Source organism: Salmo salar, chromosome ssa16 (genome assembly GCF_905237065.1).
Source record: "Salmo salar chromosome ssa16, Ssal_v3.1, whole genome shotgun sequence".
In the NCBI taxonomy this organism is placed as follows: Eukaryota; Metazoa; Chordata; class Actinopteri; order Salmoniformes; family Salmonidae; genus Salmo; species Salmo salar.
This window is the reverse complement of record NC_059457.1, coordinates 71,284,915-71,307,021: the sequence shown is the minus strand read 5'-3', so window position 1 is coordinate 71,307,021 and position 22,107 is coordinate 71,284,915. Positions and strand designations below refer to the sequence as shown.

At 44.2% G+C, this 22,107-nt stretch overlaps 2 protein-coding genes and 1 long non-coding RNA gene across 11 annotated transcripts; 2 read left to right on the top strand and 1 right to left on the bottom strand.

Moving 5' to 3' along the window:
* The first annotated feature begins 156 nt into the window (after window positions 1-156).
* On the top strand, window positions 157-3,307 carry LOC106574552 (claudin-10). 3 transcript variants are annotated; one of them, XM_014150520.2, is made up of 5 exons: window positions 160-1,395; window positions 1,702-1,881; window positions 1,969-2,050; window positions 2,183-2,293; window positions 2,399-3,307. In XM_014150520.2, the coding sequence occupies exons 1-5, from the start codon at window positions 1,164-1,166 to the stop codon at window positions 2,796-2,798; spliced, it is 1,005 nt and encodes a 334-aa protein (XP_014005995.1). In that variant the 5' UTR covers window positions 160-1,163; the 3' UTR covers window positions 2,799-3,307. The 3 variants fall into 3 exon arrangements, with proteins under 3 accessions (XP_014005991.1, XP_014005995.1, XP_014005996.1); XM_014150521.2 differs by having other exon boundaries at window positions 630-1,395; window positions 1,702-1,863; XM_014150516.2 differs by having other exon boundaries at window positions 157-1,395; window positions 1,702-2,050.
* Window positions 3,308-6,634: 3,327 nt separating this feature from the next.
* Window positions 6,635-8,155, top strand: LOC106574557 (uncharacterized). Its single transcript, XR_006759811.1, has 3 exons — window positions 6,635-7,108; window positions 7,414-7,548; window positions 7,764-8,155. It is a non-coding gene; the product is annotated as an uncharacterized lncRNA (long non-coding RNA).
* Window positions 8,156-20,783, bottom strand: dzip1 (DAZ interacting zinc finger protein 1). Of its 7 annotated transcripts, none has more exons than XM_045697666.1 (19): window positions 20,633-20,783; window positions 19,322-19,676; window positions 18,590-19,192; window positions 16,627-16,711; window positions 16,149-16,285; window positions 15,880-16,026; window positions 15,622-15,747; window positions 15,467-15,529; window positions 15,191-15,319; window positions 14,845-14,893; window positions 14,589-14,639; window positions 14,262-14,321; window positions 13,704-13,861; window positions 13,284-13,488; window positions 9,989-10,142; window positions 9,397-9,797; window positions 9,109-9,230; window positions 8,799-8,961; window positions 8,156-8,708 (listed from the first exon to the last, which is right to left on the bottom strand). In XM_045697666.1, exons 3-19 carry the CDS (start codon window positions 19,046-19,048, stop codon window positions 8,629-8,631), a joined length of 2,589 nt encoding a protein of 862 aa, XP_045553622.1. In that variant the 5' UTR covers window positions 19,049-19,192; window positions 19,322-19,676; window positions 20,633-20,783; the 3' UTR covers window positions 8,156-8,628. The 7 variants fall into 7 exon arrangements, with proteins under 7 accessions (XP_045553622.1, XP_045553621.1, XP_014005980.2 ...); XM_045697665.1 differs by having other exon boundaries at window positions 19,454-19,676; XM_014150505.2 differs by having other exon boundaries at window positions 19,518-19,676.
* Window positions 20,784-22,107: the final 1,324 nt, after the last annotated feature.

The window sequence follows — 22,107 nt, the reverse complement described above, 5'->3', positions numbered from 1 at the left end:
TGTCTATACTTTATTTAGAGGACCATAGAATCAAACTATTGACAGATAGAAATTCAAACAATGTTCTGTGTATGCATCTTTGGATGGAACCTGACTTAATATTTCTTAAACTATCATGGTAGGTTATTATGCAGCAGGTATTTGTGCTTTATAACCCGTGATTAACGTGAGGCCCTGCCAGCGAACACAACCACTCTTTTGTTCTTTCTCCGTTATTAGCCCTTCATTAATGAAAAGCATGAATTACCACCATATAGGTCCATGCATCACAACAGTGGGTCCATTCCAATGTCCCATCTACTTTGCCAATAAGCCGAGGGACTCGGTACAAAGAAGACCCTTCTCATCTTCACTCACCACAAGAAAATCCATCATTCCCCATGCAACTAATACCATCAGAGAGAGCCGTGGATTTAAGCATAATTATATGAGGTCAAAGACGTTATGTTTTAATTATATAAGTGAAGCAGGCGGCACACCTAGCTAATAACCTACCGCAGCCCGAGGCAATGTCAACGGACAATGGAAGCGCTTCAACGGACTCTGAAGTTTTAATTCCTCAGGTAATGAGTTCTTATTGAACTAGTTAAGGTCAGACCAGCACTGTATTTAAAATAATGATGATCTTGAGATGAGGTCAAGTTTGTCCCATAGCTTTTAGGCCATACTAGGTCATGTTTATGTCCTTCGAATACATTTGATCAGAATTAGTCAAATGAATCAAAAACCCAAGAAATCAGCTTGGGACATAGAGATGGATGTTTTTGAAACGTGAGATAAACGCTTAGGTCAACATTTTTAGCACCCAAACAAGATTCTGGGAACCTGAGCAGCATCAGACCCTTATCCACCCTCATGCAGTATGGGAAAAGTGCCAACCAGGTAGAGTGACAAAATGACTGTCTCCTTAGTCACACTGAGCCCTGCTACCAAGCTGTATGACTAGGATGAGCAGGTTTCTTCTACAGCACAACACAGCAGGAGACTCCACTGGACGGTGGCTCCACCAAGGAGACACACCATTGTATAGACGAGAGAAAAAGGAATCGCCAATAAGTCAGATCTTGAGAAAAGAAACGCAAGAGATACAGTCATAATAAGGTAACTTGAGGGTTATCTAGATATAGAGCATATAGACTGACTTCACACACCGGAGTATTAGGATGAAAATCCGCGTGATGCAGATCTGGGGCTTCCTGATGACAGTGCTGGGCTGGATCTTTGTGGCATGCACCATGGCCATGGAGGGCTGGAAGGTCACGTCTATCGGGGGCATGGGCGGCTCGGCTGTCATCAAGGTGGCCTGGTACTGGTCTAACCTGTGGAAGGCCTGCTTCACCGACTCCACTTCTGTCACCAACTGCCAAGACTTCCCTGTGCTCTGGTCCGTGGACAGTAAGTACCATAGAGATATGCATAATATATTGTGTTCTAATTCTACGGTGGGTATGAAGTTGTATATTAACAAGAGGGACACATCTGAAGACAGCCTGTAAAGTTAATTTACCCCCCAAAAATAGGGTTTAAAACAAATTATGTTAATATGTGACTATTACTGTACTTTATCTTTTAAGCAATGCAGACAAACTTCTGTGAGTTTAGACTGTTTCAGTACAGTCACATTGGTTATTCCACTGACGTTATAAAGCCTACCGTAGTGTAAAATGTGACCTTGCGTTTGGTTGTGTTCTTATCAACCAGACCACATCCAGATTGTGAGGGGCCTGCTGATGGGTGCTCTGTCTGTGGGGATGCTGGGGTTCGTACTCAGTCTCATTGGGATGGAGTGCACCTTCCTCGGGGGCAAGGACAAGGCGAAGCACAGGAAGCTCTTCACTGGAGGAGTCTGTCACATCATCAGCGGTAAACATATTCTTTCAGGTGACTTCTCCCTCTGTGAAAGCAACCTGGTCGACGCACGCTGTAGCAGATTGAGAGTAGCTGACTGTCTCACTTCGTCTTATGCAGGCTTTCTGGCTGCGTCGGGGTATGCTGTCTACGCAAAATACGTCTCCGGGGAATACTTCAACCCCTATTTTGACGGATTAAAGTGAGTTGACTTGGATGCAGGTTTTTCCATTCAGTTACAAGATAATATTGATTCTCTCTCTCTCTCTCTCTCTCTCTCTCTCTCTCGCTCACACACACACACACACACACACACACTAACACACACACACAGGTTTGACCTGGGGACTCCTCTGTTTCTTGGCTGGGTGGGATCAGCTTTCCATATGACAGGGGGTTGGTTCTACTTGGTCTCTGTGTGCAAACTGCTCTGTGGGGACAAGAGGTGAGTAAATGCATAGTCATGCTCATCATGGAATAGTTATTCATTTATTCATAATAAACTTGTCATTGATTTATTCTTTCTCATTTTGTATGTTATCTCTCCCAGCAAAACTATAGTCATCCCTGAACTTCCCGAGGTTGAGAGGGACCAGGCCAAGTCCACCACAGCACAGTACCCAGTGTCCCCGATCACCTCCAAGATCATGGTTTCATCTGCATCTAAGATTTCTTCCAAAGCTGCACACTCAGATGTGTCCGCCATCTCCTCAAAGTCTGGTCAGTCCGGTCGTGCGTCCAAATCAGAGCGGTCTGGGCGGTCCTCGAAATCCGTGCAGTCCTCGAAATCTGCCGGTGGGTCTTTCACGTCTGGTCGTTCATCGAGGTCGAGGTCTCATGGGTCAGTAGACTCTGAGGTGAGCAGCGGCAGCAGTAGTACAGTGTCCTCTTTATCCAGTGGGTCAAGGAGGAGAGAGAGAAAACCGTTTATCAAGAACTCCTACATATGACCTGGTTCTGTGCATAGTATGTGTGATTTTGACTGGACCGAACTGAAGTAACAGTTGTATATACTGTATATGATGATTAGGTCTGTCAGAGTTAATCCGTTAACGTTTTGGAATTTTAGTGAACTGTTTTTTTTAAATCGGGATTAATCACATTGTCTGAAAGCTTTCAAAATACAGTGAGAACATCCAAAGTACATCATTTACACAGCTAAAAACAACAATTCGATGTCAAAACACGTTAACAATGAGGTTAAATTAAGTGTGCTTTATCAATTTACCTGATTTGCTATCCGTTACTTTGGACAACTCAATTTGAGCAAATTCTGAATTTGCGATGAATCGCGATCAATCACAACAAATCCTTTGATTAACTCGGTTAAATGTTTGAATCGTATGACGGCCCAATGATGATCCAATTGTGAATCTGTATGTGGGGGAAAGTCTCTGTATCTAATGGCCTTTTTATCCTGGGAGTGTTTCACGATCATCAAATAAACTGCTTCATCACATTCATTGTTTCATGTATTGCTATTGACTTTTCTGCATTTTGACCAAGCTCTCTCTGACTCCGTGTTGTTGTTCTCCATCTTCAAATGATTCAACTGTAGTCTAATCAAAATCAAGTTATTTTAAGGTCTATAAATAATCACCAACTCTTTCGGATGTTACTTTCCTAATATTGTCAGCACAGTCATACCTGCCAAAGCAGTCAGGGAGGTTGCCTGTAAACAGTCTGTTTTTGGTGTTGCCACTCAATTCTGTTTGGATAAAATCAGTAACCTTGTAATAGCTCCATTAACTTACCCTCGGTAGTCCCTGTGTGGTAGTCCCCACCTGTCCAGACAGAGGAATGTAGAGGAGGTTGGTTCAGATCCTGGGACTCGTGGTGTCCATGCTGGACTGAGTGTTTGTGGCCTGCACCCTGGCTATCGACTACTGGAGGGTGGCCCGGGTCGGGGGCCAGGGTGTGTCCTCAATCGTCAGTGTGACCTGGTTCTGGTCCAACCTGTGGAAGGACTGCTCTGAGGACTCTACCACTGTGGTCAACTGTGTGGACTTTGGGGTTCTGAGGACGGTGAAACGTGGTTTGAGTACTAGAATCTCTCATCTCGTATCTGGCATCTCTGTGTGGAATAATCAGGAGTCTTACGGGCGAAATGTCTGTTAATATGAATCTTTCTCTAAATTGAACTTAATTAATTAAAGCATATTGGCAGGTCAACACAGCTATGATACATAGTGACTAATACAACGATACATGATATGTGTGATATATTTTATTTGGCTAAGCTAGGTTCAATTCATTTTGTATATAATGTTACAGTAATTGATTAGCCTCCAAAGCAATGAGATCTGTCTGTGTTACACAGCGTACATCCAGGGAGTGAAAGGGCTTCTGATGATTGGTCTAGCCCTGGGGCTGGTGAGAACTGTGTTTTTCTTTGTTGGAATGGAGTGCCCTTCCATTGGAGGAAACCAGAGAACCAATGACAAACTGCTATTAACAGCTGCCTCTCTCAGGACACATACCGTACAAATCACCTTAACTTAGAGGGCTTAAACTTCCTCATCCTGACTATATGTTTTTCTTCTTTGTCATTGGTTCCTAATCCCTGACGCATCATCATGCAGGCGTCTCAGACATCAGCAGTTGTTGTTTATGAACACAGTCGCAGCAGCCATTTTTACATGCCAAAGCAGACCCATCAAAACTAAGGCAATGTCGCAAATAGAACAATCTGAGGGAAGATGTTGGAATAACAAATCGTATGGGAATATCAAGCTGGTTTTTTTTCTAAATTTTTCCCTACTCGGGTATGATATTGGATCTGCTCTTTGGCTTGGCCTAGTGGGATGCTTCCTCCTCATATTATGACCCATACTGTTCTCTGACTCTATATTCACAGTAGCCCATTCAAACAGGTTAAATGTACAGTACAGTATAAGCATACATGCCTGATTTACATACAACACCACATAAGCATGCTTCTCTAAATGAATGGTGTATTTTCAGTCTACAATGCGATTTGCATAAATTTTGAGTGCACGTTTTCTGAATATATGTTAATTCTCTAGCAGGGTGGAATTAGCCCCCTCTTCCAGATCTCCCATGGTGCCCCTCACCAGAGAATTTTGGACTAGAGAAAACAGCCAATCAAAACAGTCACAGGAGCCAAAGGGATCCAACAAGTCCCCCCTCTACAGTGATTGGTTGTGATCGTGTGGCATGTTGCACTGGGATTGAAGTTTTTTTTTGTTATGTAGCTGTTCCATGTGTATTAGCATGTTCTTTTTCATTTTAAAATGCTATTTTAATTATTGTGGCAAAACAAATAGTCCAATAAAGATCTACTTTGGGATACTGTCCTCAGCTCTACAGGTTATATTACATAGATCATTATCAGTTTGTTCAGAGAATATTGACATGAATCAGTTACATGCACCAGTGTCTTGTGACCTTAGCCGGGAGGGAGCAGTTCATCCACTGTGATTTGAGATAAAGGGCTATGAGAGAGAGACCCAGTCAAACCCCCATACGAGGGGAGGGAGGAAACCAGTTTTATGAATCCCCATCCCTGATGCTATCTCCCCCTGGATCGTGTGAAAAGAGACGTTTGCATACTGAGCAAAACACTGTGAAATAAGCCAAACTTCCACAATGCTGGTTTGACTGGGAGGCATCAGTGACATAACAATGCAGGTGCCTGGCTGCACCTTGACTTCCACAGACCAAAGATCCCTGAGCAACTCTGGAACTTCACTCCAGCATTGTTCACTACACCCATCTCTCGGGTAAATCCTCTTCGTAAACGTAGCTTTTTTCCCCCGTTACCACTGCCAAGCTCGAGGAGAGCATCCTCCTTATCACCATCATCATGAAGCATAGGACGGTGATGATGTACATGGAGATAGGCTGCTTGTGTCGTGTCTGGCTGGATTCTGGTGAGCTCCGCCCTGGCTATAGAGCACTGGACCTGGTCTGAAGTGGGAAGCGTGGCGCTCACCACCGGCAACTACTTCTCTAACCTCTGGAAGGACTGTGTCTCAAACTCAACGGGGGTGTCCGACTGCGAAGAGTACACCTCCATGGTGGACCTACCAGGTATGTTCTGGTCAGCTTGTCACAACTTCCATGGATGTGTGATTCTGTCTTAATATGGACACCGAACATCTGATGATACATGATGGGATATTGACTCTTACAACTTGGAGGGTTGTAATCAAGATCTTCAGTGCAGTTCGGTGCCGTTGATTGTCATTCAGCAGATGCTCTTATACAGTACAGGCAGATAATGGGGCAGAGCAGAAGTATGAATAGAAATATCATGATCAACATGTTGCAGACGGAAGTAGCGATACCATAGAGTGGAATCCACAAACTCCAATATACACGGAGTACACATTAAAAACACCCAATCTTTCTATGACAGACTGACCAGGTGAATCCAGGTGAAAGCTATGATCCCTTATTGACGTCACTTGTTAAATCCTCTTCAATCGGTGTAGAGGAAGGGGAGGAGAAAGCTTAAAGAATGATTTGTTTAAGCATTGAGACAATTAAAACATGGACTGTGTGTGTGTGCGTCATTCAGAGGGTGAATGGGCAAGGTAAAAGCTTTAAGTATCTTTGAATGGGGTATGGTAGTAGGTGCCAGGCACACCGGTTTGTGTCAAGAACTGCAACGCTGCTGGCTTTTTCACACTCAACAGTTTCCCGTGTGTATCAAGAATGGTCCACCACCCAAAGGACATCCAGCCAACTTCACACAATTGTGGGAAGCATTGGAGTCAACATGGACCAGCATCCCTGTGGAATGCTTTCGACACATTTTTTTACATTTCAGTCATTTAGCAGACCCTCTTATCCAGAGCAACTTACAGTAGTGAGTGCATACATTTTCATACTGGTCCTCCATGGGATTCAAACCCACAACCCTGGCTTTGCAAGTGCCATGCTCTAACAAGTGAGCCACACGGGGCTTGTAGTATCATGCAGAGTCCATACTCTGATGAATTGAAGCTGTTCTGAGGGCAAAAGGGGGTTGGTACAACTCAATATTAGGAAGTTGTTCCTAATGTTTCGTATACTCAGTGTATAATACATAACTGTAGTCCTGTACTTTGGCTTCCTGTTTAACTGAGTGTTCTACTCTCTGCATCAGTGTTCCTTCACTCAGTAAGGGCTCTGTCCATCTGTTCTGTCATTCTTGGGTTCTTCGCTGGAGTCCTCACACTGATAGGGATGAAGTGCACCAAGATTGGAGGGTCAGAGCTCACCTTCGCTGGGGGAATCACCTATCTGGCATCTGGTAAGATATGTTTATGGAGTACCTGATTAGTAACTGAAGTGGCGCAGCAGTCCCGAGTGGCACAGCGGTCTAACGCACTGCATCTCAGTGCTAGAGGCGTCACTACAGACCCTGGTTTGATTCCAGGCTGTATCACAACTGGCTGTGATTGGGAGTTCTATAGGGCGGTGCACCATTGGCCCAGTGTCGTCGGGGTTAGGGCTTGGCTGGGGTAGGCCGTCATTATAATTAAGAATTTGTTAACTGACTTACCTAGTTAAATAAAAAAAATTGTGATATGATAATAATAGCTGTTTTCCTCCTAGGATTTGCTGGCCTGATCGTGTACTCCTGGTGGGGTAACAAAGTAAGATCAGAGTTTGTGGATCCCAATTTACAGGCACGGAAGTGAGTGGATTTTTTCCCAATGAGACTGCTGGAACACACTAGAACAACAAGTAGTTAAGTATACAGTATATGCTTTGTAATTTTCTCTCTTCAGATTTGAAATCGGAGCAGCGGTTTTTACTGGCTGGGGAGGCTCGCTCTTGCTCATCACCGGTGGTTTCATACTCAGTTTCTTCTCTGGCAAGGAGTTTCCAGAGATTGCGTCAGAGGAATATATTTTGTGTCGAATATGTTCATCATCTCACAGTTCTCTTGCTCCGTCTTCCAGTTCGAAGAAAAGGCACCGCAGACCTAACTCCTATGCCACAGCTCAGACCAGACGCACATACATGATGCCAAACTCTTCCAGAGTGACTCCAATGCCACAATTGGTCCAAGGGAGCAGAGGTGGCAGAAGGATCAGGACAAGGACCACTGGGACGTATAGCAGGGACGATTTAGATTGAGCTGCAGTAGCTCCTGTACCGCATGAAATACACTGCTTCATATCATTGGTCGTTAGGTACCATGAAAACATTGTGGGAACTGAATCAATTTCATTTGGTAACTGTCTCACCACCTACACCTTGTAGATGCCTTATGTAGGACTGTTTTACTAACATATAACTGTGTTCCTTTTGTGAACTGAATTGACATCAAGGAAAGGGATGAATGTTTTCATTTGATTTAAAAAATAATAATAATGTTTTATTGCTTGTCTAGCATGTATAAATATTTTATATACAAAAACATTTTCTTTTCTTTCATAGGACATTCAAATGTCTTACAAATGTCATGTAAATTGTTTTGACACAAATCATACAAGTACCTCACATGGAGTGCAACATCACATTTCATAAAACCTCTAAGGTGACAATTATCCTGTAGCTAATATATAATCTGTATATAAAATAAAAACACTGAAAACTGCCACAAGGCAGATGGCTACCACTGTCATAGGAGTATATCTCTAGAGATACACAGTGTCCTGAGCAGAGAGGATCTCTTCGTTAAGTCTCTTTCATATGCAACTGTTATTCTAAAACAGTATCGGTAAATCATGTATAAGTATATTTGTCTTCCAAAGAATTCCTATGGGCGTCATATTGAGTTTTATCATTCTAGAACGGTAAACCCGTATCACCTCCATATTGCTATATATCATCGTCACTCCAGTCGCTGACGGAGACCAGGCTGCTCTTCAGAGTGCTGCCGGTTCCTGCTTCATTCAAACCTGGGGAACGGATAAACATCATCAGAGGCTGAAGGTGAAGGATAAAGGGACCTGCATGGAGCCAGGTCTGTGAGAGAGAGAGAGACTGACCTGTTTTCTGCCCCTTCCCGGTGGATGTTCCCCAGACACTGGTAGCGCTGTCTGATTCCAGGCTCTTCCTCAAGGGGGCGGTGGGTTTGCCCACGGGGGCGGGTACCGATAGGTCATCCAACGAGGAGATATCCCAGTCATCCTCATCGTCTTCGTTTGTATACTGAAACACCACATAACAGTCCAGATGAACACGATTAGGATATGGGAACATTCTGACGTCAGCAAATGTTCTGTTCGTTCTCTATGTCTTATGTTACTCTGAGTTGATGATGACACTGCAGAGAGGAGACTAGAGAGGATTTCTCACCTTGAGTTCCCGTACAACGTCTTTCCTCTCTGGTAAGATGCTCACTCCCCCTGGTGGCTTCTTTGGTCCTCTGTCTGCAAGCTGCTTCTCCAGGCTCTTAGTCAAGTCCTTGACCAGGTTATCTGGAAAGACAAATATGGTCAGCACAACACATAAAAACCTACAACAGTTTTCAATAAACACAACTGTAGACTTGAGATATGTGTGTTGTTATCTGATATTAGCACTTAATACCACACAAATGAGTAAATCAGCCTCCTGGTGTAAAAACAACAAAAGCCCCCCTACTGTTTGTAGTCTTCTGTACGTTCCCATTCTGGTCTTTGTAGTTCTGGAGCTGTTGTGGGTCGACCTCCTCCAACTCACTCCCCTCTGTCCACTCTCCTTCGCTCTCTACCACAGTGACTGCCGTCTTGGTCGTGTTGACCGCAGTGCTTCTGGGCTGCTGGGGTTTATATGGCTGAGCCTGGGTGGTAATGGGCTGGACCTGTTTGGGGTTGCTCGATCTGGCCTGGACCGGTTTGGACAGGGTGAGTTTGTGATGGGGGGTGGTCTTGGGTTGTGTTGGTCTGGGCTGGGAGGCTCTGTGATGAGGGACTCTCTGCTCCTGTCTGGGTTTCTGAGGTGGCTCCTCCTCCTCTTCCTCCTCCTCTGATGATGACTCATCGTCTGAGCTGAAGGGAGGGGTCCTACGAGGACAAAGGCAATGTCATAATTTGAAATGAACGTACAATCAATTACTCCCTTATAAGGTAATAAGAAACTGTTACCACATAAATTAAGCCAGTGGTGAGGTGGCCTCTTTAGACAGGGTGTCTATCTGGCATGCATTGAGACAAACAGCAGGAGATTCTGACTAGTTACGAGTGGAGTGGAGTACTTGGGAGTGGAGGTCTTGGCCAGGGTACTGGTAAGGGTCCGGGGGGCAGGCTGGGGGGTCGTCTGCAGCTGTTTGGCAGGCGCTGCTGGTGGTCCTGACATCACTTGGGTCACCTTGGAGGAAAGGCTGCTGGACAGCTGTCTGGTCTGGGTCACTGTAGGGAGGGACAGAACAACAACAATCAGCTGATTCGTTCGTTTGAGGACGTCTCGAGGCCTAAGTACGTTAAAACGGTGACGAACATGACTCCTGTTGGGAGCAGCTTAAGGCTTAAATGTTACATTGATTAAGGGGGACTTGTTTAATGTCACCAGCAGCATGCTAGCAAACTATCACAAGAGAATGGAATAGACCCACGAGATGAAACATGAACTCCTCAGCAAAAACCACATGAACATTCTTGAATACGTTACAAGTTCTAAGTCCTCATACTCCCCACATGCTATAGACCACCAAGTGCTAACAGTCAGTATCTGGATAATATGTGTGAAATGCTTGACAATGTATGTGACATCAACAAATAAGTATATTTCCTGGGTGATTTAAATATTAACTGGCTCTCATCAAGCTGCCCACTCAAGAACAAACTTCAAACTGTAACCAGTGCCTGCAACCTGGTCCAGGTTGTCAGTCAACCTACCAGGGTAGTTACAAACAGCACAGGAATGAAATCATCAACATGTATTGATCACATCTTTACTAATGCTGCAGAATTGTGCTTTAAAGCAGTATCCAAATCCATAGGATGTAGTGATCTCAATATAATATCCATATCTAGGAAAACCAAAGTTCCAAAGGCTGGGCCTAATATAGTGTATAAGAGGTCAGACAATAAGTTCTGTAGTGATTCATATGTTTATTTATTTTATTTTAATTTCTCCTTTATTTAACCAAGTAGGCTAGTTGAGAACAAGTTCTCATTTGCAACTGCGACCTGGCCAAGATAAAGCAAAGCAGTTCGACACATACAACAACAATAATACAGTAGAAAATATTTGGAGAGAATATTTGCTGGTCTGTGGTGTGTAATGAGGAGCAACCAGACGCTGCACTTGACACATTAATAAAATTGCTTATTCCAGTTACTAATAAGCACGCACCCATTAAGAAAATGAGTTTAAAAACGGTTAAATCCCCTCGGATTGATGAGGAACTGAACAATTGTACGGTTGAGAGGGATGAGGCAAAAGGAATGGCAAATAAGTCTGGCAGCACAACTGATTGGCACTTACTGCAAATCAAGAAATCCTGTGACTAAGCTAAATAAAAATAAACTATACTATGAAACAAAGATAAGTGATATAAAGAATGATAGTAAAAAGCTTTGGAGCACCTTAAATGACATTTTGGGTAAAAAAGCCAACTTGGCTCCATCATTCATTAAAACAGATGGCTCATTTATCACAAAACCCAACTACTTTAATGACCTTTTCATTGGCAAGATAAGCAAACTTAGGGATGACATGCCAGCAACAAACGCTGACACTACACATCCAAATATATCAGACCAAATTATGAAAAATAAGAATTGAACTTTGAATTACGTAGAGTCAGTTTGGAAGAGGCGAAAAAAAATTGTTGTCTATCATCAATGACAAGCCACCGGGGTCTGACAATCTGGATGGAAAATGACTGAGGATAATAGAGGACGATATTGCCACTCCTATTAGCCACATCTTCAATTTAAGCCTTCTAGAAAGTATGTGCCCTCGAGCCTGGATGGAAGCTAAAGTCAATCCGCTACCCAAGAATAGTAAAGCCCCCTTTACTGGCTCAAATAGCCAACCAATCACTCTGTTACCAACCCTTAGTAAACTTCTGGAAAAAAATAGTGTATGACCAGATACAATGCTATTTCACAGTAAACAAATTGACAACAGACTTTCAGCACGCATATTGGGAAGGACACTCAACAAGCACAGCACTTACACAAATTACTGATGATTGGCTGAGAGAAATTGATGACTTCAGTGCAGCTTTTGACATTATCGATCATAGTCTGGTGCTGGAAAAACGTATGTGTTATGGCTTTGCACCCCCTGCTATAATGTGGATAAAGAGATACTTGTCTAACAGAACAGAGATGGTGTTCTTTAATGGAAGCCTCTCAAACATAATCCAGGTAGAGGCAGGAATTCCCCAGGGTAGCTATTTATGACTTTTTGCAATCTTTACTAACGACATGCCCCTGGCTTTGAGTAAGGCCAGTGTGTCTATGTATGCGGATGACTCAACACTAGACACGTCAGCTACTACAGCGACTGAAATGACTGCAACACTTAACAAAGAGCTGCAGTTAGTTTTGGAATGAGTAGCAAGGAATAAGTTAGTCCAAATATTTCCAAAACTAAAAGCATTGTATTTGGGACAAATCATTCACTAAACCCTAAACCTCAACTGCATCTCGTAATAAATAATGTGGAAATTGAGCACATTGAGGTGACTAAACTGCTTGGAGTAACGCTGGACTGTAAACTGTTATGGTCAAAACATATTGAAACAACAGTAGCTAAGATGGGGAGAAGTCTGTCCGTAATAAAGCGCTGATCTGCCTTCTTAACAACACTATCAACAAGGCAGGTCCTACAGGCACTGGTTTTGTCGCACCTGGATTACTGTTCAGTAGTGTGGTCAGGTGCCACAAAGAGGGACTTGGGAAAATTGCAGTTGGCTCAAAACAGGGCAGCACGGCTGGCCCTTAAAAGTACGCGAAGAGCTAACATTAACGGCATGCATGTCAATCTCTTATGGCTCAAAGTGGAAGAGAGATTGACTGCATCATTACTTGTCTTTGTAAGAGGTGTTGACATGCTGAAGGTACCGACACCCACGCATACCCCACAAGACATGCCACCAGAGGTCTCTTCACAGTCCCCAAGTCCAGAACAGACTATGGGAGGCCAACAGTACTACATAGAGCCATGACTACATGGAACTCTATTCCACATCAGGTAACTGATGCAAGCAGTAGAATCAGATTTAAAAAGCAGGTAACAATACACCTTATGGAACAGAGGGGACTGTAAAGTAACAAACATAGGCACAGACACATTCATACACACACGATAACATACGCACACTATACACACACGTACACATGGATTATGCGTTGTAGATATGTGGTAGTGGTGTATGGGCCTGAGGGCACACACTTAGTGTGTTGTGACTTCTGTAATGATTGTATTGTAATGTTTTTTAAATTGTATAACCGCCTTAATTTTGCCGGACCCCAGGAAGAGTAGCGGCTGCCTTGGCAGCAGCTAATTGGGATCCATAATAAATACAAATACATTACCTTGAGTGGGTTGTTTTGGTTTGCCCCGCTGCTCGGGGGCAGAGTCACTCCCCGTCCTCTTGTCCTTCAGTCTCAGACGCAGTGTGTGAGCCACATCCTCACGGTGACGCCAGTAGTCCGGAATGTCCTTCGCCGTACTCTCTCTCTCCGAGCACAACTTAGCCATGAGATCACTGTACTCGCTGCCTCCGAGTCCCCTCAGACCCTACAGAGTTGTGTAGATTAGAAAACCGAAGACGCTTAACTATCATAAGGATTATCTTTACTGGGGAAACAAATGATCCCTCAAGTTAGTGAAGTCAATTTGTTTATAGGTTTTGACGGTGGATCTGTCAGGCTGACTCCTTAATGGCATAGATCTTCCAGTGTGATTTTATAGACGCCACTGTGTATTTGTACTCATGAAGGGACAGTACATACCGGTTTGACTCCCAGGGACTCAAGCTTCTCTAGGAGTGCCTGCTCCAAGGCGGGGCGCAGCTCTCTCTTGATGTTGGGGTTCTTCCTCAGGACACTGGTCACAGAAGACGGCTGCTTCATTACAACAACTGGCTTCTTCTCAGACACGCTGGACGAGTCTATGACAAGCACCAGACAGGTACAGTACAGTTACACACACACACTTGATAACACACTGAAAATAACACTGACGCCTTTGTAGTTTCAGAGGACAGGCTGGGCAAGCATGAAAATGATTTGAGAGAGAGAGAGGTGCATATGAGCTTCCTTTTCTTCCATTTACAAAGGACCTGTGCCATAGATAACTACAGCTAACTACAGCTAACAGCCACAGGATTATGGAGAGGGACTGGCAGAAGAGGAGAACATCTTGCTGCCTTTTTGGGCCAACGTGGCTTTGACTGACTTGACAAATGCTCACTGACTACATGGCAGGCATCACAGACCAACTGACACGTCCGTGCAGAGAGCATGCATGGAGCAGACAGACAGACGCTGCTGCCGTCTAGACTGTGTTACCTTTGTCCTCCTCAGACAGCTCCTCTATAGGATCCAGTTTAGGAGCAGAGGGAGGCTGCTCTGATTGGACAACACAGGGGGTCAGATGTCAGACAAGAGCGGGAATTAGGAGGAGGGAACTCAGGTAGAGGGAACAATAACACTGATCTCTAATGGTGTCTTGTTGGGAGGTCTGATCAACAGGGAGAGATCGCTGACAGAACAGTCTTGTTACATGCTAGCATACCTTTTGTTACATGCTAGCATACCTTTTCTCTGAGCAAAAGGATGCAGATGTCTAGATTGACTGAGCTACATATTGTTGGGAATCTCCTGCTAATAACTTACCCTTCACTACTCTCTTTGGTTTAGGCTCTGGTGCTGGGGCTGTTATGATCACTGAAACATACAAAGTAGGAACAATAGTCAGTAGTAACAGGTTCTTTACAGAACTACAAACAGCTAATATCCAAGTTCAAGCTAACATCCAGATTAAAGCTAATATCCAAGCTCAAGATATTATCCAGATTCAAGCTAATATCCAAATTTGACAAATATAAACATAGTAATACAAAAGATAGAGTCAAAGAAAAAGTATGCATACCTGGAACTTCAACTACTTTAGTAGGTGGATTTGAGGACATATGCTTTATCTGTGAAATGAAGAAGTACAATTGTCTACATTTCTTAATTATATATATAATTTAAATGTTTTGTATGTTTTGTATTCAACCCCTGCTGCTGAACCCCTAATTTAACTTCTTAACATGCTTATGAAGTCAGAGTGGCCCTGACGACAACACTATATGAGTGTGTGAAAACATGACACGTCCATCCGGCGCCATCAATCCAGGATTACCTGTATGAGGGCCAAGTAGGCGCCCAGTTTCCTCATTTTCCCAGCTGCCCCGGTGGTCGGGTCGCCAGGGGGTGGTGGTGAGTGAACTGACCTGCTCTCGCTGAGAGACGATGATTAGGTCCCGCTCCTGAAGCCGCTGGTCACTCTCCTCCTTCTGCCTCTGGCTCTGCTGCTGCCACTCCGCCACAGACGACTCCAACCTGCTAAACTGATCCCGCCACTGAGAGGAGACATAGGACAGACATAGACGTTAGAGATCCCACTGCGATGGCTGCCTCTTTCCCTCTGCCTCCGCTGACCATTAACTATTCAACAGAACTCACAAGTAGTTCTGTTAACCAGTATTCTTCATGAAAACTTCAGATACCTGATTCTTTTCGCTCTCATGGTTAGCCTTCATTTTTTCAATTTTTGATGTAAACCTTTCTTCCTGTAACAAAATAAATAGTTGATACATTGTTGTTTTTTTTTTAATCACAACTTGAAATATTTAAAGATAAGAAGTACTGCTTAGCTGCTTACCAGTTTCTTGTGTTTCTGATCCATCTTCTGGACCACAACCTTGTTTTTTTCATCCATGTCTTGGTCAGTCTGCTGGGGAGCAGGACTGGGCCTCCTCTCAGGAGTGGTCATCTTGAGATCCACTTTCTGTACAGATCCCATCCAATCATTTAATCAAAAACCTCCCTGACTTACAGAACCAAATCACCAACACATCAGTTTGAATTGGACACAGAACCATGAAAGTCAGTGCTTTGCCAAATGGACTAGTGGACTCACTTGTTGAAGAAGAGCGTTCCTGTTGTGAAGCATCTCTATCTCCCTCCGGAAACCGTCTCTCATCTCCTCCATCTTCCTGTGTTCTTCTTCCTTCCAGCTCTCTAGCTTTCTCATCAAATCCTGGTGCATGGACTGCTGGTCTCTTTCCTACAGATGAAAAGAGAATGAAAATGGTCAAAAGCTCTAAACAAATACGCAAGTGCAAACATTGCGTTCAGTAACGAAGATGATCAATGCCATGGAAACAAGCACGGTTCTCATTGTCCCACCTGAGAGGCTTTGGCCAAGAGGGCTTGCCTCTGTGACTCCAGCTCAGATGTGGTGGAACTCAGCTGCACTTTCAGCCGACTGATCTCCTCTTCATCTGCAACGCTCTTCACTTTCCTCTGGTTGCCTGTCCTTAACTCTGAGAGAAACAATAACAGAGACATACTAATGGAGAAAAAGTTAGCCTAAGTAGTGTTTCAGGGCCGGCCTCAAAGATGTACATCTCTCTCTTTCTGCTAGACTCTGTGGGAGTGTGTGACATGTCTAATGCTGCTGCAAACTAGAGCGGGATGTCATAGGAACGGGTTTTCCAGCACTGTAGGAACACTGTGGTGCGCTTGGGGACACCCATACCAGTGGGACTCCCTATAGGAGACAGGGTGGTTGGCTGCAGCGAACCTTCTTACCTGACTGACGGTTACTTTCCCTACCGTTCTCTCTACACTGATGATCAAACCTTTTAAAGCTCTCTTGACTTACGGCTGTCGTACTCGTCTGGATGGCGACGTTGCATATGATTCTGGAGAAAGGAGGAATTCATGAAGGCTTTATCACAATGTTGACACTAAAGGAAAAGAAAAGGAAACGGAATTATACATCTATAATACATTCCCATGCAAAGATTGCAACGAATCAATGGTCTGAACACATGTTGTTTGCTACCTTCACTTATAGATCAAATGTACAGCCAATTTCGTAATAGGCAACTTGGGCTGTGTGTACAAAATTAACACATCTGAACCCAAAGCTCAAGCCGCGACTATACTACCTACCAATAAGCTTTAGGGACTGTTTCCTGGGAGACAGATCTACATAGCGTGTGTGACGTGATTCACCCCGTATGGCTGGCGTCACCTCGCTCCAGCTCACAGGGGGAGTGACAGACGGGACAGATTAAACGCCGGAGCAACCACATCACACGCCACATTTAACGCCCGACACCAACACAGCACGCATCTGTGCCTTCACCTTGTTGTCTCGCATGCTGGTGCTCTACCATGCTGCAGGGGAAGTGGTGGTTTCTACAACAGAGACCCTTGTTGTCGTGTGCTGTAATTGCATTGCTGCTCTGGAATAACTTTGGAAATGGCCAGTGAAATTGAATTAGGTCCGGTCATTGATAGAATCAAGGCGGTTGTGTGTCTGTTGGCATCCGTTTGCCGTGTCTTAATGTGCGAGACGGTAATTAAAAAAAGCGGACTAAAATGTTGATTTTCTAGATTGCATTGACAACACACAGGCTGAAATAGGCAGGACGCTTCTTGAATGATAAAAGTACTACAATTTAGGCAACATTTCTGCCAATTGCAGACAATTAGGCTAGATACTGTGTATCAGATACACTGTGCATTCTGCATATCTGTTGAAGTTCCTGTATCTGTAAATGTAGCTTGACGCAATACATTTAGAGTACCTGTGTGAAACAATCAACTCATCGAGGTCTATTTTTGGATGCATGGTGGCCCATCAATTATTGAGCTGTACAGACGCCTCGGTTATCAACGTGCCTGTTAGCCGGGCAGGGCACTCTCACCTAGCAACAATGCTCAGTCATATGAAACACTAGGTGTTGCCTTGGCAACAGCTGGGCCCTATTCAACAGCAATGCCCTTTAATAATATAAGGAACCTTCTATTCTACATCTGTACAATAAATGCATCCATTTCTGGTGTAGAAAATAGAAGAACATCAAAACGACACGTTGACGCGAGACCAATGTCATTATGGAAACAAGAATGAGGGTGGGGGAGGTGGTTCAGTCATTTTGGTTCCGTCTCTTGCCACCCTTTTGTAAGTGGATTAAAAGAAGTAGGTCTGATTATCCCCAGCTGACACCATCTGCTCAGAGCACAATCCTATCGTTTAGGTCCCAAAACAAAGCTGATAATGATTACGTCTACCAATCCTTATAAAGTGGCCACGTTACAGCTACGGGACGAGGTGAACCTATTTCCAATACTATGTCTCTGATTTAAATGGTATAATTAACTTCAACCAAATTTGATTTGTCACAAGCGTCGTAAACAACAGGTAGACTAACAGTAGACTAACAGTGAAATGCTTACTTACGGGCCCTTCCCAACAATGCAAAAACATTTTTTTTTTTTTTTAAATAAACTATTATAGAAAAATGATAACACGAGGACTAAATTCCCATTGAGTAATGATAACTTGGCTATATACACAGGGTACCAGTACCGAGACAATGTGCAGGGCTACGAGGTAACTGAGGTAAATATGTACAAAGATGAACCTCCTGTTAGCACTCTCACTCTTCTGACAATGATAATTGAACAAAGCTAAAGCAGCTCTGAATATCGCCTGGGGAACAATGGCTAAGAGGGGGACCCAAAAGGAAGAGGGGTGGGGGGACTAACTGTTGTACAATACACATGGAAACCGACACCGAGAAGAAGTGGCAGCGTGAGGAGGTGTTCAGTACCTTATGGCAATTGGTCATGTTGATCATAGCCTGCTGGTTGAGGGCAATGATTTTCTTCCTCTGCTTCAGCTCCGTCTTCAGTACCTTGGCCTGGTCCGCCTGCTTCTGCTGCTGGGCCAGGAGTTGCTGGTGCTCGTGGGCCTGGGTCTGCAGCCTCTCCTCGGCCGCCCCCAGGCTCAGGGTCAAGTACTCCTGGGAGTGCAGCAGATACTCCACTGTCAGCTGGGCCAGGCGGAAGAGCTTGAGCAGCGCCGGGTCCACGGGGCTCTGGCAGCGGACACAACGCTCCCCCTCCACGTTGCAGAAGGTCACCCCTGTGATGTGCTCCTGCAGGGTCTGGAAGTCCAGCTCGCTGGCCACCAGGTCCACGTCCACCGCGCTGATCCGGCGCCAGTCAACGCTCTCGCGCCGCGGCCGGAATTTGAAGGGCGGGATGGTGGTGGATGTGGAGGCAGACATGGCTGGTGGTGGTGGTGCTGGAGGACACCGGCCGCTGGAGGAGGGCTGGCTCAGGGGGGAGTTTAGGAGGGAGGGGATCCCAGCTGATGAGTGGGTCCCTTGGTTCTCTGGCTGGTATGGGTAATAGACGTTATTGTAAAATGGCTGAAAAAAACAAGACATTTATACTAGGTTATTCTTTTTATTTGATTTGTGACAGACAACAATTAATAGATTATTGCGTTCTACAGATTAGAAATGCAGCATCTCAATCAAGGTCAGGGAGAAACAAACCTTCCGCAGGTATCAAAGCAATACAACAGCAGCATGAACAGAGTATAGAATATGGAAGAAAAAAAGCAAAGATTCCACCTCTCAGCACATGAATGAACCATATGAGACGACACAAAAAAGGCTGAGCATTACATTCGTATTCGATGGTAATCTACCCAATTCTTTCGATGTCAAGTTGACGCCGTGTTGTCCTTACCATCGTTGATTTCATGAGCCTTTATGAGATTGAACACAGAGAACGAGTAGTCGTTTCCTATTGGTGCACGCCCCCTTCAGCTGTACGCCGCGACACCGAGGCAGGGCGTCCTCTCGATCACCATGGAGACAGAACACTGCGTCCCACTTTACGGGCTCCCTGAGGAGACATGTTATCAAAATATTGCACCTAATCAATCCTAAATGATTCCACAACGCACCCGACTGCAGCATCAACAGGATCCTCGCAAGCTGGATGTTTGCAATGTTTTTGTAAAGCCACCCATGACACTGGCGTAATAATATATGACCAATTTGAATTAATGTTCTGCTATTCTGACCACGTGATATCTGTCTGGCTAACATCTGCAACAAAAATGCTTAAACTTCAACCTTTTTTTCTATTTGTGCATTGAAAGCCACATAACCAATTGAGTCAAGTGAAGTGTCAAGCTCTCAAACATGCATGACGTTGCTTGATTGCTATTACCAAATCATGCAGCTATTCTCATCGAACTAACGTTACATACTTTGTAGCCCCATTTTTTACAACTAATGACTGTTGACAAATCACCATATTTATATTCTGCAGCACCCCCCACTTCTGGTTGCCCCTCTCAAATTACGGGCACTGTGCCTCAAAACAGTTCAAGTTGGGACAAGTTGAGCCCAACAATAGAACAGAACGCATGTGGAGAAACAGTTTTAGGACTTTCTTTTTTAACGTTAGTTAGCCACCTAGCTATAAATGTAACTAGGCTATATTAGTTAATAGCGTAGTAACTAGTTATTTAGCTAGCTAAGTAACGTTTATTTTGTAGACATGAACAAAATCGAAACCAGTAAATTAGCGAGCTCACACGTCTGTATATTCAAAAACGTCCCTAGCTAGGTAGCGGACTAAACTCCACTCCATGGTGAAGGAATGGAGTGGAGTTTAGACCGTTAGTTACTACTGTCAGCACGCTAGCTAGCTAAATTGGCTAACGGACATTTAATTGAGCAGCAAACTAATTTATTGAACGTGGACTTCATCGTACGTGCCTTTTGAGTGTATCTCATAAAATAAATAACATTCTGAACGAACTCTAAGTTTTAGTTAGAACTCAAACTTACCGTTCGTCATAGAAACAGTTTTTCCACGGGACTCGAGCTTTACTGAGATCTTCGGATGGAGTGAGACTGGAGAGACCGCGGTGACGTAGCAGCTGCTGCACACATTCCAAAAGCCCTGCTCATCCCGTGTCCCCTCAAAAGAGGGGGAAGGGAATTAGGGAACTCAAACTGCTGAGATTTAGGAAAGGGGGATTGACAAATGTGGGTGTTAGTCTATTATCCCCTGAATACGCAATTGCATATACCATATACACATTTAGAGCCACAGTGCTTTTAACATTTGGCCGGCTGTTGGCCGTTACTTTTTAGCCACAGTCGTTGTTTTTTACAGGCAAGAAAAACAACCGCGCAAAGGACAGGCTGCTGCGCTCAAGGTGGTGTTCGTTCTTAAGCAGTTTTTATTGGCTAAAGGACTCCCCCTTGTGGTGTAGAGGATGAACTTCCCCACAGAGATTTGTGCCTTGTTCTGCCAGAAGATGTCAGTAGCAGGTCCTTTATAAAAATGCTTATGATTATGCATCACTGGCATGAGGCATTTTCAAGATAAGGCTGAGCACTTAGCCTAGTATTTCTGGCAAAACGTATTCCCATTTATTTGATTATATTATAATACTTTTATCACATTTTTAAGACAAATTCTAGCTAATTTGGTCCTTTGGAATCACAGTCCAGATGTCTCATAATAAAATAAGACCAAATTGAGATTATTAACATGAGTGAACTGTCAATGACTCAACAATTCCCTACACACTATTATTAGCATGACACAGACAATAGGACATCTAACTCACTATTATCAAGGGGAAACATGTCAGCTGTTTTAGTTGAGGGCAGTCAGGACAAACAGCTGTGGGGGCAGGGAGAGAACACAGCACCTCCTTGTTAAAAGAGACAGAAAGACACTGTGGGGTGCATCGTGCCAGTCAGCGTGTGCACACGCACACGCACATACGCACACACGCACACAGAAACACACACACACACACACACACACACACACACACACACACACACACACACACACACACACACACACACACACACACACACACACACACACACACACACACACACACAGTGAACATTACATTGCTAATTTAACAAGGGAGTTTAGGTAGTAGGACAATTCTAAAACTCGTACTTTCCATCTTGAGAGTGCCTTTCATATCACATCAGCTTAAAGGGGTGGCAGGTGGTTAGAGCGTTGAGCCAGTAACCAAAAGGTTGCTGGATCAAATCCCTGAGCTGACAAGGTAAACAAATCTGTTGTTCTGCCCCTGAACAAGGAAGTTAACCCACTGTTCCCTGGTAGGCTGTCATTGTAAATAAGAATTTGTTGTTAACAGACTTGCCTAGTTAAATAAAGGTAGAAAAGGAGAAAGTTAATCTAGTGCTGAACCTGTTGTTGGAGTCCTGCTGCTGTGGTAGACTGACAGTAGATGCTATATGAGCAGTGGATGCTGGTCAGTCCCCAG